Source organism: Hippoglossus stenolepis, chromosome 6 (genome assembly GCF_022539355.2).
Source record: "Hippoglossus stenolepis isolate QCI-W04-F060 chromosome 6, HSTE1.2, whole genome shotgun sequence".
In the NCBI taxonomy this organism is placed as follows: Eukaryota; Metazoa; Chordata; class Actinopteri; order Pleuronectiformes; family Pleuronectidae; genus Hippoglossus; species Hippoglossus stenolepis.
The window spans coordinates 21,982,617-21,997,486 of NC_061488.1; the positions used below are offsets into that span (position 1 = coordinate 21,982,617).

Sequence of the window (14,870 nt, forward strand, 5' to 3'; positions counted from 1 at the left end):
TATGATCCATGACAGTTCCATGACCTGTGTATATTATTTGAACCACTTCTTTTAATTCAACAACAATCTTTCCGAAACCTTACCAAATCCTTACAACACTAAGACAGCTCCATAAGAACATCACATGTTCTTCACTGTAATCATGAAGAAAAAGGTCCTACCTAAAGGTAGCTCTATCTTAGGAGATGCTCATCTGGGTCATGAGAGGGTAGAGACAAACAACTTATTTGACTGTTCAGGTCGCAGGTTGATCGTTGTCTCCCCTTGTGGCTCTTTTGCACTGGAGATTGTCACAGCTAAAGGACATAGGAGAAACCTTGGATTGTATCAAGTACCTCCATTTTAAAGTACTTTTTTTATTTCTTAATATATGAGATGAAAATGGTAAACAACCATGATTTACTCACATGATGTTAACACGTGATACCAACCATAATTACATTCACTCAGGAAACTTAAAGTCAATGAGTTAGACTAAATAGTCTAAATAGTTGAAGCAGATATATGATTTTAGCTCAGTACCAACTTTTAAATCTTAAAATTAAAATGCAAACTGCCTGAGCTGCTGTAGCCACTGCAGCTTTGATTACTGTGAAAATTGTCTCACATTAATTAAATTCGAAATGCCTTTGCTGTTAGTAAAAGAGAGGTAGAGCCTGGAAATTGATAGACACTGTGTGGGTTTGTGTATTTGAAAACAAAAGACAATTCGGTGTTCTAACATTTTCCGATGACAAAGCTCCTGAGAAATCAGTGGGAAACTTCAGACAGGCTCTGGTTTTGTGCTGTAAACAGTTCGAGTGAAGTTTGTCTCAGTGCAGAGCGGTAGAACAAAGCCCCTATAATATTTGAGGTGTCTAACCCCCCCCCCTGGCTCTGTGTGTGTGTGTGTGTGTGTGTGTGTGTGTGTGTTTGTGTGATGTGTGCGTGTTCGTGTGATGTGTTAATCCAGTGTTAATCCTTGAAGTAAAATGGCAGCTTTAGCTTCCGGCACTCTGTGGTTTGAGGGACCCAGACAATCACAGGGCCACTCTGTGTCATTGTCCTGTGTGTTTATACGAAAGAGATAGAGGATGAAAAGAGAGACAAAGCCACCTGTAGCGCTTTGAAATATCAAACTCAGCGAAGCATAAGAGAACAAAATCATCAAGTTTCCTATTGTTGTCTTTTCCTCTTCCTGTCTCTGTTTGCTTTCTCTGACCAAACCTTCATATTTGCACCACCGATGTACTGACTGTATGCTCTGCACACCAGAGATCCAAGTTATTCAGAACTTTTTTTTAAGTAAGTAACACAATGAAAACCAAAAAGAGAAGAGAAAAATCTTTTAGACAAAATTATACCAATAATGTCTCTAAACTTAAATATCTTTCAACACTAATGCAGGTCATTAAGATTATGTACTGTATATATAGTTATTTTAAAATTGTTGTTTTGTTTCTTAAATCACAAGAACATAAGTCAACAACCACAGTCACACTAATAATGTGTTCTCTCCAGCACATAATGCACGCTTTAATAATTGTTCTTTACTTGTTAAAGTAAAACAACACTATCAGGACATGCAGCCATATGGTATCAATACAATACATGCAAGAGAAAGAAATGCAAATAAATAGTTACACAATATAATTACTAAATTAAACTAATACTACAGGTCCCCAATCCACCACCTTCTCATCACATGTTCCAGTCTTTATCATGTTCCAGTCTTTATTAAGCACACAGATTTCGTCAGGTTACATAATGCTGAAGATGGTGGTATGACTTCAGGCTTGCATCAGCAAAACCACATTAGAACTTAAGTCTACACCACTGGGTCTCTAGATGATTCTGTACATTTGAACACTAAAGCTCCAGCTGCAGCTTGTGTAGATTTAGGCCCTGTCCCAATTCCTCTCCCTTGGCTCTACCCTTAGATATGAAGTGCCCTTCCCTGGGAGTGTCCCCCTCCAAACGGAGCCACAAGCAGTAGGGTTAGAAAATCTTCACCTAGGAATTAGTACACTACTCGCTACTTCATCAGCAACCGACCAACGTTATTACGGTGACAAACAATATCAACTAACGTTATTGTATCTGGTAACTGCAGGACAGACAGGACAGATTGATCTATTAATCAATACACAGTCAGTCAGCATGTTTACATCTCTTATGTCAATGTAGCATTAATCATTACATTTTCATTTGCTTCTTGATTAAAAAAGGATATTCCAATATTTTAAAAAAATGTCATGGTTGTTTTGGAAGATTTCATACTTAAATTTATGAGCATTTTACCCACGGCGGTCGCTATGTTGATTGGCTTCCTCCGTTCATAAAGCATTTAGGAATTTCCATCTACCCCTCTGTTTTCAGGGGGGTCCTGAATATACCATGGTTCAAGGAGTGTTTGAAAGGCTAGATGGCCACTACCCCTGCATCACATAGAGAAATGGGACAACACATCCCTTCACGCGCAAAACAATGGGGTACGGCCAAGTGGTAGGGCGAAGGGGTGAATTGGGACAGGGCATTACTGTACCTGGGTGAGACTACTGGTGCTGAAAGTCTAAGTGAGGTACAATCTTGTAGTGAGAGTCAGTCAATAGCTTTGAAACAAAGTATAACAGGAATTCTGCAGTGGTTCAGCTCAACTACCCTGCCTGATGACATGTGTACCCTCTTGTTGGTGCTGCCACCAAAAAAAACAAGGCCTCTTAGCAGTGGTCTGTGGCAGCAGGCCCACACTGCCACAGTGATTGCTACACCTAAGTGTTGGCCACTTAACAAAGGCATTTTGAATTTCCTCACTCGTCGACAACCTTCAGCTGTGCAATTACAGAAAGACTGAGAGAGACGTGAGGACGGAAACTGTTGTCTTTTCAGATACATTTTGTATGAGAGAGCGAGAGAGACAACCTCCTCCTCTTCAAAGTTGAAAGTAATAGAACGGGAGTGAGAGGGAGACGGACAAGGCAGATGTCCACGTCTAGCCGCTCAGGTCAGTATCCAAGGCATTTTAACAAGGCCAGCTGTCTGTAACAGTAGTAGCTGAACTAGCCTTAATAGCCAGCCTTTGTCAGATCCTCCCAGCCTTTGTCAGATGATACCAGCCAACGGAGATCACTCAGAGATACGGCTGGAAACATTGGCAAGGCAAGTCTGAGTGAAAAAGGCAGTGTTACTGTGCTGTGAGAGAAAAGCCGAGCAAAACCATTGCATGTCGTTCACTGAAGTTAGACCCAGATGAATTTCAGATGTGTTCATTAAATGCCACTGAACTTTAAAGTGGCATTTTGAAGAAAGACAAAATAATTAACCCTGATTTGAATGGAAATGGTAGCCGTGTTATTAACTTTATCAAGTGGACAGCAACTGTTCATGAAACCTCAGTCCGCCTTGATTTTACAGCTGTTACAACTCTTGTTTTGATGACTAATGAACACATTTGAACAATTTAAACCAAATTTCTCATTTCCAACCCTGAGAATGAATAGTGCTTATGTTCAACACACTCTATCACCAGGTCTGTCAGGCTCTACGCCACCTTCCATTACAGTCACAGCCCTTTCACTGGGTGGACTGGGGGTCTGAGTGCAGGTTTTTAAACTGCCAACTTTCCTATCATAAATGCGTCTTTTACCTTTCAGCAGCTGCCCCCCGAGATTTTATTTAAAAATTAATAAATGTCTCTGCTGTACGTGGAGTTTTATTTTTTATAATAGCTGTTAAGATATGTTACTACAAAAGCTTCAAACGGTCCTGGAGTAAAAAAGTTTTTGATTAGTATGGAAGGTTTATGGGCTCAAACGAGGGTCATTGTGATTTTTTATTTGTAAAGTTACTTTACAAGCTGGAAATAAATTTTGCGGTATAAGTAAACCAAAAAAGGGAAGATGTTCTGAATTTACTCCATGCTCTATATTCAGTGAAAGTCTGAATGTGGTGTTCTCAGAGAGTGCCACAGTTGAAGCCAGGGTTGTCCTGGAGGTGTCTGTCCCATTCAAGGGGGGCAATTAACTGTATTGTGAAAACTGTACAACGCTAACCTTAAAATAATGTGAAAATTCATATTAGAGTTATGTGTTGTCACATTTTGTAGAACAGATGAGAAGCGTGGCTGACATCTTGCTACAATGCACAGCGCTCAATTTGTTAAAGCTAGATCGTTTACTAAACCTCGTTAACTTTGAACACAGTAAAAGTGGGATTTTCGCTCTGATAAACCATCTTCAGCCGGGCATACAGACACTGGTATGCAATGCACATTCACTAGTTCACATTTATTTTGTGGCTATCTCACAAAATGAATTTTGATTCCACCCACAAAATATACCATAGTAACGAGGAGCCTCATAAGATCAATGATCCTGACCTTGATTTTATGGGAAACAATTTGTGTATAGGTTTTATTGGGTTGGTTGTTACAATTGTTATCAAGCAATTAAAATATTTTTAATGGATATTTGGAGATTTATAAGTAGGAGAGAGATGGACCTGGACATGTACAGTACGTGTGTGTATATATGAAGTATCATGAAGCTTCATACTTTTACGTGTAGGGTCACGTTACAGAGTGTGGAAGAAGAAGAAAATATGTGCAGCATTGACAAAGGGGTATCAGAAGAGAGGGGCACTGAGACAAATGTACTGTGCCTCATCTTCCATGTTTATATAAGAGACAAAGTAAAGACTGAGCTCTAGTACATAGAGTGCACTCTCTTCCTGGTTGCAGGTGTGATAGGAATGGAGAGACGGGGGAGGACGTGTGAAGCAGAGTGGAGATACAAGATAGAGGAGAAGAGGATATGTGCCCTCAGTCAATTGAAAAGCTGTCAGGGTGCAGGTGCATACAAGCTACAAGCTGGAGATAAGAGGCAACTCTGTCTCTCTAGCTGTTTTCCTCTTCACCTCTCTCGCCCTCTTCTTCCCCTTGTTATCATTTCTTTTGTTTCTCTTTACTTCACCGCAGCGCTAGTATTAATCAAGCCAGCCATGGTAAAACCGTCTTTACAGGAATTCTGACCCTGTAACTTGTCAAATGACAGTTTATGCCTCAGTAAGTAAGGATGGATCTGTGTACCCCAGAGTCTCTAGTAAGCATTTTCTCATTATTGGACCTGTCCAGTAGTGAGCAAATTCTTTGAATGCTGCAAAGTATTCTGGATTAGAACTAATGAGAAGGTTTCCCCAAAAGAATAGTCAGACATGTATCTACTCATTCCAGAAATCTCTGTCTGTATGTGGCTTGCATATTCTAAGAACCATTCATCTTATCAGCTTCACTCTTCAAATGTGAATTGTTAAGCGCCCAAGAAAGTGCTGTGTCAAATTTGATGCGATTCGTTCAATAGGCTTGAATCAACAGCAGCAGCGTTGGCAAAGCTTCATGCTTCTGCGGACTGAGTCCTGAACCAGGTCTTCACTTGCTGTGGCTCAATTCTTGCAGGTCACTTTTACATTCCAAGCAACCAGCCCAATCCAAACAGGCATGTTCAGAACGGGCACTGCACTAGTTTAGGGAAATGTGCTTCCTCTTATTCCTGACAAGACTTTTTTCCTGTACATTGCATACAATGTTAAACATGTAGTGCAGTAAAACTTAGTGGAACTGGAAGAAACAGCTTCCTATTGTGTTGATTGATTAGTTGCAGTGGTGCAGGTTGGTGTTTTCTCATTTCTTTCTCCTCCTTTTTTATTCTAAGCTAACGCCTTGAATACAAATATCAGAGGGCTATAGCTCTTCTCTCTTCAGTCATCAAATCAGATATAGGCCATATGTCCCCTTCATACACAGGCCTATATACCCCACAGTAACACAAGAATGGCTGCAGCAGCTGCCTCGATAAGTCACGTATCAGACAATGAATCAACAAGACTTGGAAGGGGAAGAAATGGAGGAGAGTGTAAAACAGACGATGATTGATAGTGTAAGCCCAAGTTGTTCAGGGCAAAGACTGCTTCTGGACTCCAGAAACAGAAGGTCGACAAAAATAGACAAAATGCCCAGGTTGATGACTGGCCAAAGAAACTGGATAGAGACATTTCTTGCAGGACTGAGGAGAAAGTCAGTGCCCATGCACTATCTGGCTTTTTCTTTCCACTCTTTATCATTGCTATCATGTTTTTTTGATGAACCCAGTATATTTCAACATGTTAAATACATAGAATAAAAGGAAGGAATGTTTCATTCAGCAGTATTTTATGTTGTTAGGACCATAAAATATGTCATTAGGACTTGTTCTCACAAGCAAGATGTTGCAGAGTTTGACTGCACTTGTGTTGTAGCCCTCAAGTCAGTCACAATATTGGATTCCCTTAATTTGTCCCTCCTAAGGCACTGCTTCCTATGAGATGTTAACAAGATTTTCTAATTACTTGCCTGAAACGCAGTAGAGATACCAATACTTTGTAGTTGACAGGAGAGAAATAAATGGTGCATAGAAGAAAACAATGTGTCACATGTACAGCCAAAGCCATTATGGAAAAAGATGTCACTCTTAACTAAGCATGGTTTAGAGGCAATAAAAACATCTTTCTTATCGGTCTTGTTGCTTTGCCAGTAACTTTTGTAGTTCTTGGTGTGTTGTGTGTCTTTTCCATTTACCAATTTCTCCCCTTTGATTTCCCTCCCTCTCTCCGTCTTGGTAAGCTGGTCTGCGTTGTCCACAAGTCTGAAGCCTCTGTGTTCCGTCCGCCTCCGCCTTCGCTGCTGAAGATTAAAAATAATGGGCAGCACCATTAATTAAGCAGCTAATCTTACTGTTTATGTTTTGTCACATTTTCCGCTCACAGATGCGTAGAGAGCTCCCCCGAAAAAATGACTGCTCCTGCAGCATACACGCACACATTAACAACAACTCGCCGTTACATGGCTCGACGAGCTGTCAGGGATGCTGCTTTACTTCACTCCAGTTAAAAAGCAGATGCCGCCTCTCTCTCTCCCTCTCTTTATATATTTATTTTTGGAAGCGGCTCAGTTAATATTGTTGATTTAAGACCTCACCTTCAATTTGGTGTAGCTTGTGGACAGAGCTTTAGCTTTTGCTGCAGCTGAACCAATTTTCTGCTTCAAGCGCCTTTAATAAACCACGCGGTGCTATCAGGGGGCTTCGGCTTCCCTGATGAAGGCCATTTATTTCAAATTAAAGGAGAGTTCCTTATCTTCGGGAGCCTCAAATGGAGAGAGAGATAAAGATGGCGCACTTTGGTGTCGTCTTCTCTGGGTTGTTAATGTAACGAGAGAAACGTAAGGCGTGAGCGAGGGAGTAGTAAGACAGGAGACTGAGTTGGAGAGAAGACAATCAAGTAAAAAAAAAACAAGACAGATTAAATAGGGAAGATTAACCATAAGAGGTGGTGTGGGGGAACAGATATGATTGACTGTCTTTCCTCTTTTTGAAATGGGCCTCTGAGTGAACAGCAGTGGATGTTTCATCCCGCCCTTTTCATCTTTCTATCTCACTTTTCCCTCTGCCTCTTTTTTTATTTTCTTCTTTTACCTCTATCACCCATTCTCTGATCAACTGCCTTTGCCTTCATGATATTGTTGCTGATGAAAAAGCGTGTGTTTGCCAGTGTGGATACGACTATGAAACACTGGGGTCAGCTGTCCTCTGTGAATCAAAGCTAAAAAGAGCCTTTAACTTGGCTTTCAATGAAATCTGGTGTTAGCTGCTCCTCGCAGAGAAAGTGTGTATGCTCCGGGCACAACGTGTGTGTGTGTGTGTGTGTGTGTGTGTGCGTGTGCGTGTGTTGCACATGTTCATAGTACTTTCATGTTTACAGTGCGCTCCGAAGTGTGTGTGGCCATGTACATTTGTGCACGTGCCTTTTTATACTTGCGTGGGTGTTCATAACTTGCTTGGTCTTGCTTCAATCAGTCAGAATCCATTACAGTGAGGTATACAGGTAAACCCGCCATAGTTAACATTCTGACAGATAGACCGGCAAAGACCAATTATAATACAGCCCTCATATCAAATTAAGCACCCTCAGTCTCTCAATGCACACGTTTCTGTTGTATTTGATCAGTATGCTCCTATCCACCTAATTAAATGTGATTTAGCACTAATTACATGATTTGAAATGAGGCACTTACTATGCACACCTTAGCTTGTTAAACAGGTTGCAGTGGGTGTAAATGTTAATTGTTTTTCATCTTTGTCTTGCTTCATTTAATCAGATACATTTTTCCCACTTGGGAATAGCTTTTCATTTTCATATTTTTTCTTTTGTTTGGTTGGTTTGTTAAGGAAAGAAGGACATGTTTGTCTTGCATGTTGCCATCTTTTACCATGGTTACCATGGAATTTCTTCCTAAAGCAAGTTTAGAAAAGAGTTTGAAAAATGCCTGTTCACTCGCACATTGGGATCATTTCAAAACATTGTCACTTTTCAGTAAATTCAGTTTTCATTTCCAGGCTGCATCTGTGTGAACAGAACCTCTTTCTCTCTCTCGTTTTACTCACTGTATGTTCTGTACTACTCTGTTAGAAGCTGGATTCAGCTTGAGAGCAGAAGCAGACACCTCGGATCAGATTGATATTTTTTTTTAAGAAAACATCAAGAGGAAGATTTAGATGGTCGACTGTCCACATTAAATGTTGCACATCAGTTATTTAAAATCTTCGAGGTTCTGCTCTTTCCTAGTTTTTTCCGTCTCTATTATCTCTCTGCAAGGCTGAATATAGTCAGGTAGAGGGAAGCAAACCTAACTATTTTGTATTGTCTGTGTTTTTGCAGGTCTCGTAACACAGACCCAGTGTGTCTTGGCCTGCAGACTCAGATTTTATCCTGCTACAAGGACAACGGAGACCAGACTCTAAAGTGTTCAGACCTCGCCAAAACATACATGCAGTGTATCAACGCCGCAAAGAAGGTAAGAGTTGTTCAAATCTAGATCTCATGGTTTAATATATCTATATATTTCACCACCACAAACAACAATTATGAGGAACACTCTCTTAAGGCATGTTGGTGTCAAAACAATAAATAGTAATGTACATAAAGTCACTTGGTTTTGGTTATGCATTTCTCGTCAGGCATTTCACACGACAAATGACACACAACCATGTACCCACAATGACATCAAACAGTCCTAGAGACCAGGCAATCAGCAAAGGAAGAAGAACCATGGGAAGAGTGAAGGAATACATTTATAATCAATAAAAATCACTAGTGTATCACATCATATGGTCAATAGTGAGAGACCAGAATTGTCAATGAACGTCAGTGGATTTTTTTGAGATAAAGGTAAATATAGTTAGAATAAAAGAATTTACTAATTTACTCAAAAATACATATCATTTCCGTCACCATAGACATCACCATAGACATCGTTATATCCTGATGGAATAAATACAGAATCTATGCACAAGGAACACATCTTTAATTACACACACTGTTAAGTATTTTACTGCAGCCCATGAAATTTATATAGAGAAGTTACTGAGATAATAGTCCTAATGTTAAGCAATAGGTCAAAATCCATTCACATTAAAACTAGAACAAACAATAACTTGCTATATTGGTCCCCCCCAAAGTTTTATATCAGACACAGTGATTCACACACCAGTGATTCCAAATTACAATACACAACATCAATACAATGTTAGTCTCACATGGCCACTGACTTATCTCCACAGTGCTGTGTCAGAGCTGGATAGAGGTCTGGCTGCACTCATTATCATTCTGCTATCGGGGTGAAAGAACTGCTCTAACTTGTTTGTATTTCTTTAAACTAATGACAATAGTCTTGGACGGCACTAAGCCCAGGACGCAGCGATGGTGACCCTCCAAAATGGTGTCTGCAGGGAACTTGTTTTGTTGTAACATTTGCACAGGGAGGCAAGTACTGTCAATATAAAATGGCTAAATCCCAATAAAAGAAAACTGCTTAAAAAGAAGAAAACAAATACAGTAGACAATGTATTTTAACTGTGGGATTGCACAATTCCACATTTGTAGGTTGTTTTTCTCTATTGTTAATCAGTGGTGGTGACAGTTTTGAAAGTGTGTTTGAGTTCTTTTTTGGTTTGAGTTGCAACTTTCTCACAAAAGAATTAATAATGTCATATTGGAGAGATGTTTTTTTATTTCCACAGCTGTGGTCTCTCTGATGTTAAAGAAAAGGTCTTATTCTTTTAAAGATAATTCTGTGCAAGTAAAGGACGGAAAATAACCCTAACCCTAACCCGGTTTTGAGCGCTGTCACTTGAGGTTTTTACATAGCAGTAAAAGCCTTGTCATTTAAATCAGCTTTCAGATTGAACATTTGTAAAAGTATGTTTTTTAAAAATGTCAGCACTGTCAACCTTGTTTTCCTACCAGAGCCACCTTGTCAAGGCAACCTCATTCAGGGCTGTGATAAAATAAGTCTTCAGTTAAAGTTTCCCTGGGCACTGTAGCTCTTTGCCATTTTGGTTCTAATTACAGGCATTAAATCATTTGGAGAAAGTTAAGATAAACAGGATGTCTTCTGAAAACAAGCAGTAAAAGGGAATGTAAAACCAGACATTTGCTATTAATGTGGGAATAGTTCGTTAACTTTTCGACTGAAGAAAAAATGGTGTAAATAAGAGAGGTTCTTCCAGTCAGATGCTGCTGTATCTGCATTCTCACCATTAGAATTCTAGGAGGGTGGGAAAGCAAAATGCTTGCACTGCAGACTTTGGTTGACTGTAAATAAGATTATGTAATATTAGACTCTGTTTAAAGGCTTTTTTAGCAGAATATTTTAAGTGTGAAGCCTCATCTTTTAACCAAGTCCCTAATCACAGCAAAGAAGAAATACTTTATATGATGCGTGTGAGCCATGTTTTTATAGTATCATTTTAGTTAATTAGATGTGAAGTGAGGTTTGAAATCTGTAATTTGAGAAATTCGAAGCCAAACCTTATTAAAAAATATGCAATAAAAGGAGATAAGAAAAGCAAAGCAATAAAAACAATATATAAATAAAGGAAAGACAACAGTAACTGAGAAAATTCTATTGTAATAGTCATTAATATATAAATGATATCCACGACCGCTTGCACCAGAATCTTAAGTCAAAACAACTGCTTTGCTGGCTATGTCCACCAGCCTCCCTCCGGCCACAACTCTCCCGTTGTTTCTTGTTCTCACCAGGTTGTTGCCAATACAATCTATGTGTGTGGTGGAGCCAAGTAATTGCATCCCCTATAAACATTACCAGAAGCACAACTGAATAAAGTTTCTCTGTGTACAGGAGAGCTAACAAAAAACAATCCAGCTGGCTGCTCCATGTGAGACGCTTGGTAAAATAAACTCATTTCGGCCTTGCGTTAACTCTTGAAGGTGAGGCTGTGGTGTTTATGGTTTACCAGCAGCGTGACGGGCAGGTGACAGGTGTGTCCACAGTGTTTGTGTGCTCTTCAGTCCATCACAGTGTGGAAAACGGGGGAGAATAATCATGTTCCCCTGTTACATTACCGCCAATCAGAGGTGGAGCCATTTCACTTTAGCAATGTAAAGAGGGGCGATGGTTTTAAGGGGTGGAAGGCACTAGCATGACCAAGTTCCTGGACAGGCTACCAGAACGAAGCAAGAGAGAGAGACTCAGATAATAACCCACACTGAATATCAGCGTGAGGCTCTGCTCAGGGTGCTGTTATGCACCACCACCACCAGAAATAAAAGAAATGTAAAACTGGAGATGGTAAAAAATAACACGAACAAATAAAGATAAAGGATTAAAATAAATGTAGTTCAAATGTATTTTGCAACTTGTTTGAAACGAAGGGGAAAAGTAACCTAAACTTTACTTCTTTATACCAGCTGCTTGGTGGTTTAAGGAAAAACTTTATTCTTTGAAACTCTTTTTAAACTCAGTACTGTTTGTATATATTCTTATTTATATATTTAACTTCTGATATGATGATTCTCCTCTTCAGCAGTGTAATTTCATTTGCAACATAGAGAGCAGACAAGAAGCGCTTCTTATGCATGCACTCAGTAAAACTGAGCCCTTGTACTTTACGTTTCAGTTCTCCACATTCCTCAGTTGGACCTGCTGCTGTATTATTCAAAAGCAAAGACAAGTTCTTCAAGTATGTGCATCATTGCAGCAGTTTTAAGTTATGAATTCACAGAAAGTTAGAGGAAAAATCGCGAGGAGGAGGGGGGGGGGAGTGGGAGTTGGAGGACCGAATACTGGAAGCTTGCACTTCCAAAGGTTTTACAGTAGAGGCATTTGAAGGTGTAGCTGCTCATCATGCACCCAAACAACGTATTAATCTACCTCATGCTGCTCCCTGCTCACATCTCTACCGCATTGCTCAGGGGCACTGAGGCTTCCCCTGGCATACAGTAATACAGCATGTGATAATCAGCTTGCCGCCGAAACTTGATTCCACTGTTCTCGCACTAATGTAATGTGCTTGTGAGTGAGGCTGCATGTACGTGTGTGCCCTGTCAATAGCATCTGAGCCTTTGTATATGCCTTGTATTACACCATGCGGACGAAAACGCACATTTATATACGTGGGTTTTGACCTCATGTTTGCGCTCTCGTATTTGTCCACTTCTGAGAACCAAATGAGTAAGGTGTCTGTGTGTGTGTGTGTGTGTGTGTGTGTGTGCGTGCAACAGAGTGAAAAATTCTTTCTTTCGCATATTAGCTAGTGTGAGATAACGAGGAGTGAAGTGAAGACGCTTTGAAGACGTCTTTAAAAGAGCACGGCAGATCATACACTGTGCGTGTGTGTGTGTGGTGCGTGAATAGCTTGCTATATTGCAGTCTGCTTAAACCTACACATCAAGGTCTTTGCTTCTGATTGGCCCCCAAGGCATCTCCCTGACTTTCACCCCATCAATTTGAAAGTTTATAAAGTTCTTCCTCCATTTTCTGTCTTTAGAAGCTGTCACAGTGAGTTTGGTTATCCCTGAAAAAACATTTCTGGGGGGGAAGCTGCAAATCACATTAACATCATTATTGTTTTTTATTAGAGATTAAAATGAAATCCACACGGTACCATTCCAGCTAAAATCTTGATCCATATTTCATTCACAATATCTGTCACAATAATTGCAATGCGATTTTTTGCCCAACTTTGATTCTGCTGCATTTATTAGATGACCTAAAAAGTTGCCAAGTAGTTGTTCACGACAGCAAGATACAATAAAAAGCGTTGTAACCCATCACATTGAGCAAACCACGTTCAAAGACAAAATAACAATCTTAATTGACAGAACTAGTATAAGCTGTTCAGGAGTATGAAAAGATCAAAAGTATTGTAGTATGCCTATGTATTCTCAGTCAACTCAACCCTCGTACTTTTGATGAAATTGGCACAATTAGCACATTTTCTAACTGTTCACCTCAAATTTAGTGAACTCCAAGATGAGCACCGATTGGGGTATGACGATATATTATGTTTTAATATATCAATATTAATAATATCGATATAAAGAACATAAATATAAGTAGTTTTGTTTTTCTACATATGCTAGCATTGATAAAGTCCCATAAGTCACAACTGGCTCCTGAATGACTTTGTTTCCAGCTCAGTATTTACATCAGTTGCCAAGGTAACTGATGCTATGGTCCCACGCAGCAAAGACTGTCTGAAATAATAGCCCCCAAACTAGATGCAGTGCTAGCATAGCAAGTGAGAGCCAGGTGGTCTTTGACCACACCTAAAGTATGTCAGACAACAGATAGTATGTTTCAATTTGTTTTTATTTTCACATAAAATTAGAAATATTAGATTTTTGACTTTGATCCAGAACAGTCTATATATCGTCATACAATGACGAATATGTTGTGTATTTGTGGCCTTGACTTTGCATTAATCAGTATTTTGGTTTATGTGTAATATTAGGTAATTCATCCCAGCCTCAAAAATTCACCTTATCAACCTTTGAAGTGAACTTCAAAGTGCAGCACTTTATTCTCGAGGATTTTCCTTGTGTAATGGAGGACTATGTTGAAATGTTTGTTTTCATATTAAGTTATTCATATTTAATTGTCATATTAAATTTTTTAAGTTCTAGATGTTTGATTCCAACAAACTGGAAGGGGATATGATACTGTGATGTTCTCCCTAGTCCTCTTAACAAAGCAAAACAGTGTTTGCGGCTCCTCTCTGTAATACATGTGTGCTCTAAGCCCAGTGTTTTCATCTAATTCACATGAACAGTTGATTCATGATGTCTTCTGTATTGGGAATGGAAGTTTTAATCTCTTAAATATTGTATTAAGAGATTGCTGCTAATTCAGTCAATCAAAGTTAAGAATTAAATGATAGAAGAAAACCTCTGAGGGTGAATGACTTCTGAGCTTTTGTGCAAAAGGTCTTAATTTGAGGCTTATTTTGTTCCAGGGCCTGTGTTGTGTTTCCAGTCTCGCAGACACGACTGTGATATGTTTTGATCAGTGTCACAGCAGGTCAGTGAACAGGCCTGCATGTCAAAGGAGTCTTCCAGCTGGGTTACGCTAACATCTCCACGCGTGCATGTGTGTTTGATGGCAAATGGGCTGGGGGGGGTCCCCACGGAGTCTGCAGAGAAAGAGCAGACAACCTCTCATCATTATTCTCTGGGAGACTGAGCCTGACGTGGGCACTGCCACATCGAACACATACACACTGCCCGGTCCAGCGGGATGCTCTAGTCATTCATCTGCACTCTCAGATGCAGACACATAAACATCACACACATACATGTACATGTCATCTCTACACCTGGTAGGATTCTGAAGTCATTTAGCGCCAGTCTCAGAGAGAGACCGGCATTGATGCTGATCAGTGTCAGAGTCTCTGTTCACTATGGAGAAAAAGAGAAAGCAAAAGACAAAATCTGAGCAGAGAAATAAAGACTAGACTCTGTATAGGTGAGAGTGAAAACACCAAAATGGAGAGGAAAAA

General features: G+C 39.8%; 1 protein-coding gene across 2 annotated transcripts in view; it reads left to right on the forward strand.

Moving 5' to 3' along the window:
- The window catches only part of chchd6a (coiled-coil-helix-coiled-coil-helix domain containing 6a), a 97,379-nt gene that overhangs the window by 63,679 nt on the left and 18,830 nt on the right, over positions 1-14,870 (forward strand). For both annotated transcript variants that reach the window (XM_035159782.1, XM_035159783.1), the window contains one exon: positions 8,728-8,863. In XM_035159782.1, coding sequence (XP_035015673.1) covers positions 8,728-8,863 — 136 coding nt within the window. The remainder of the gene's footprint in view (positions 1-8,727; positions 8,864-14,870) is intronic.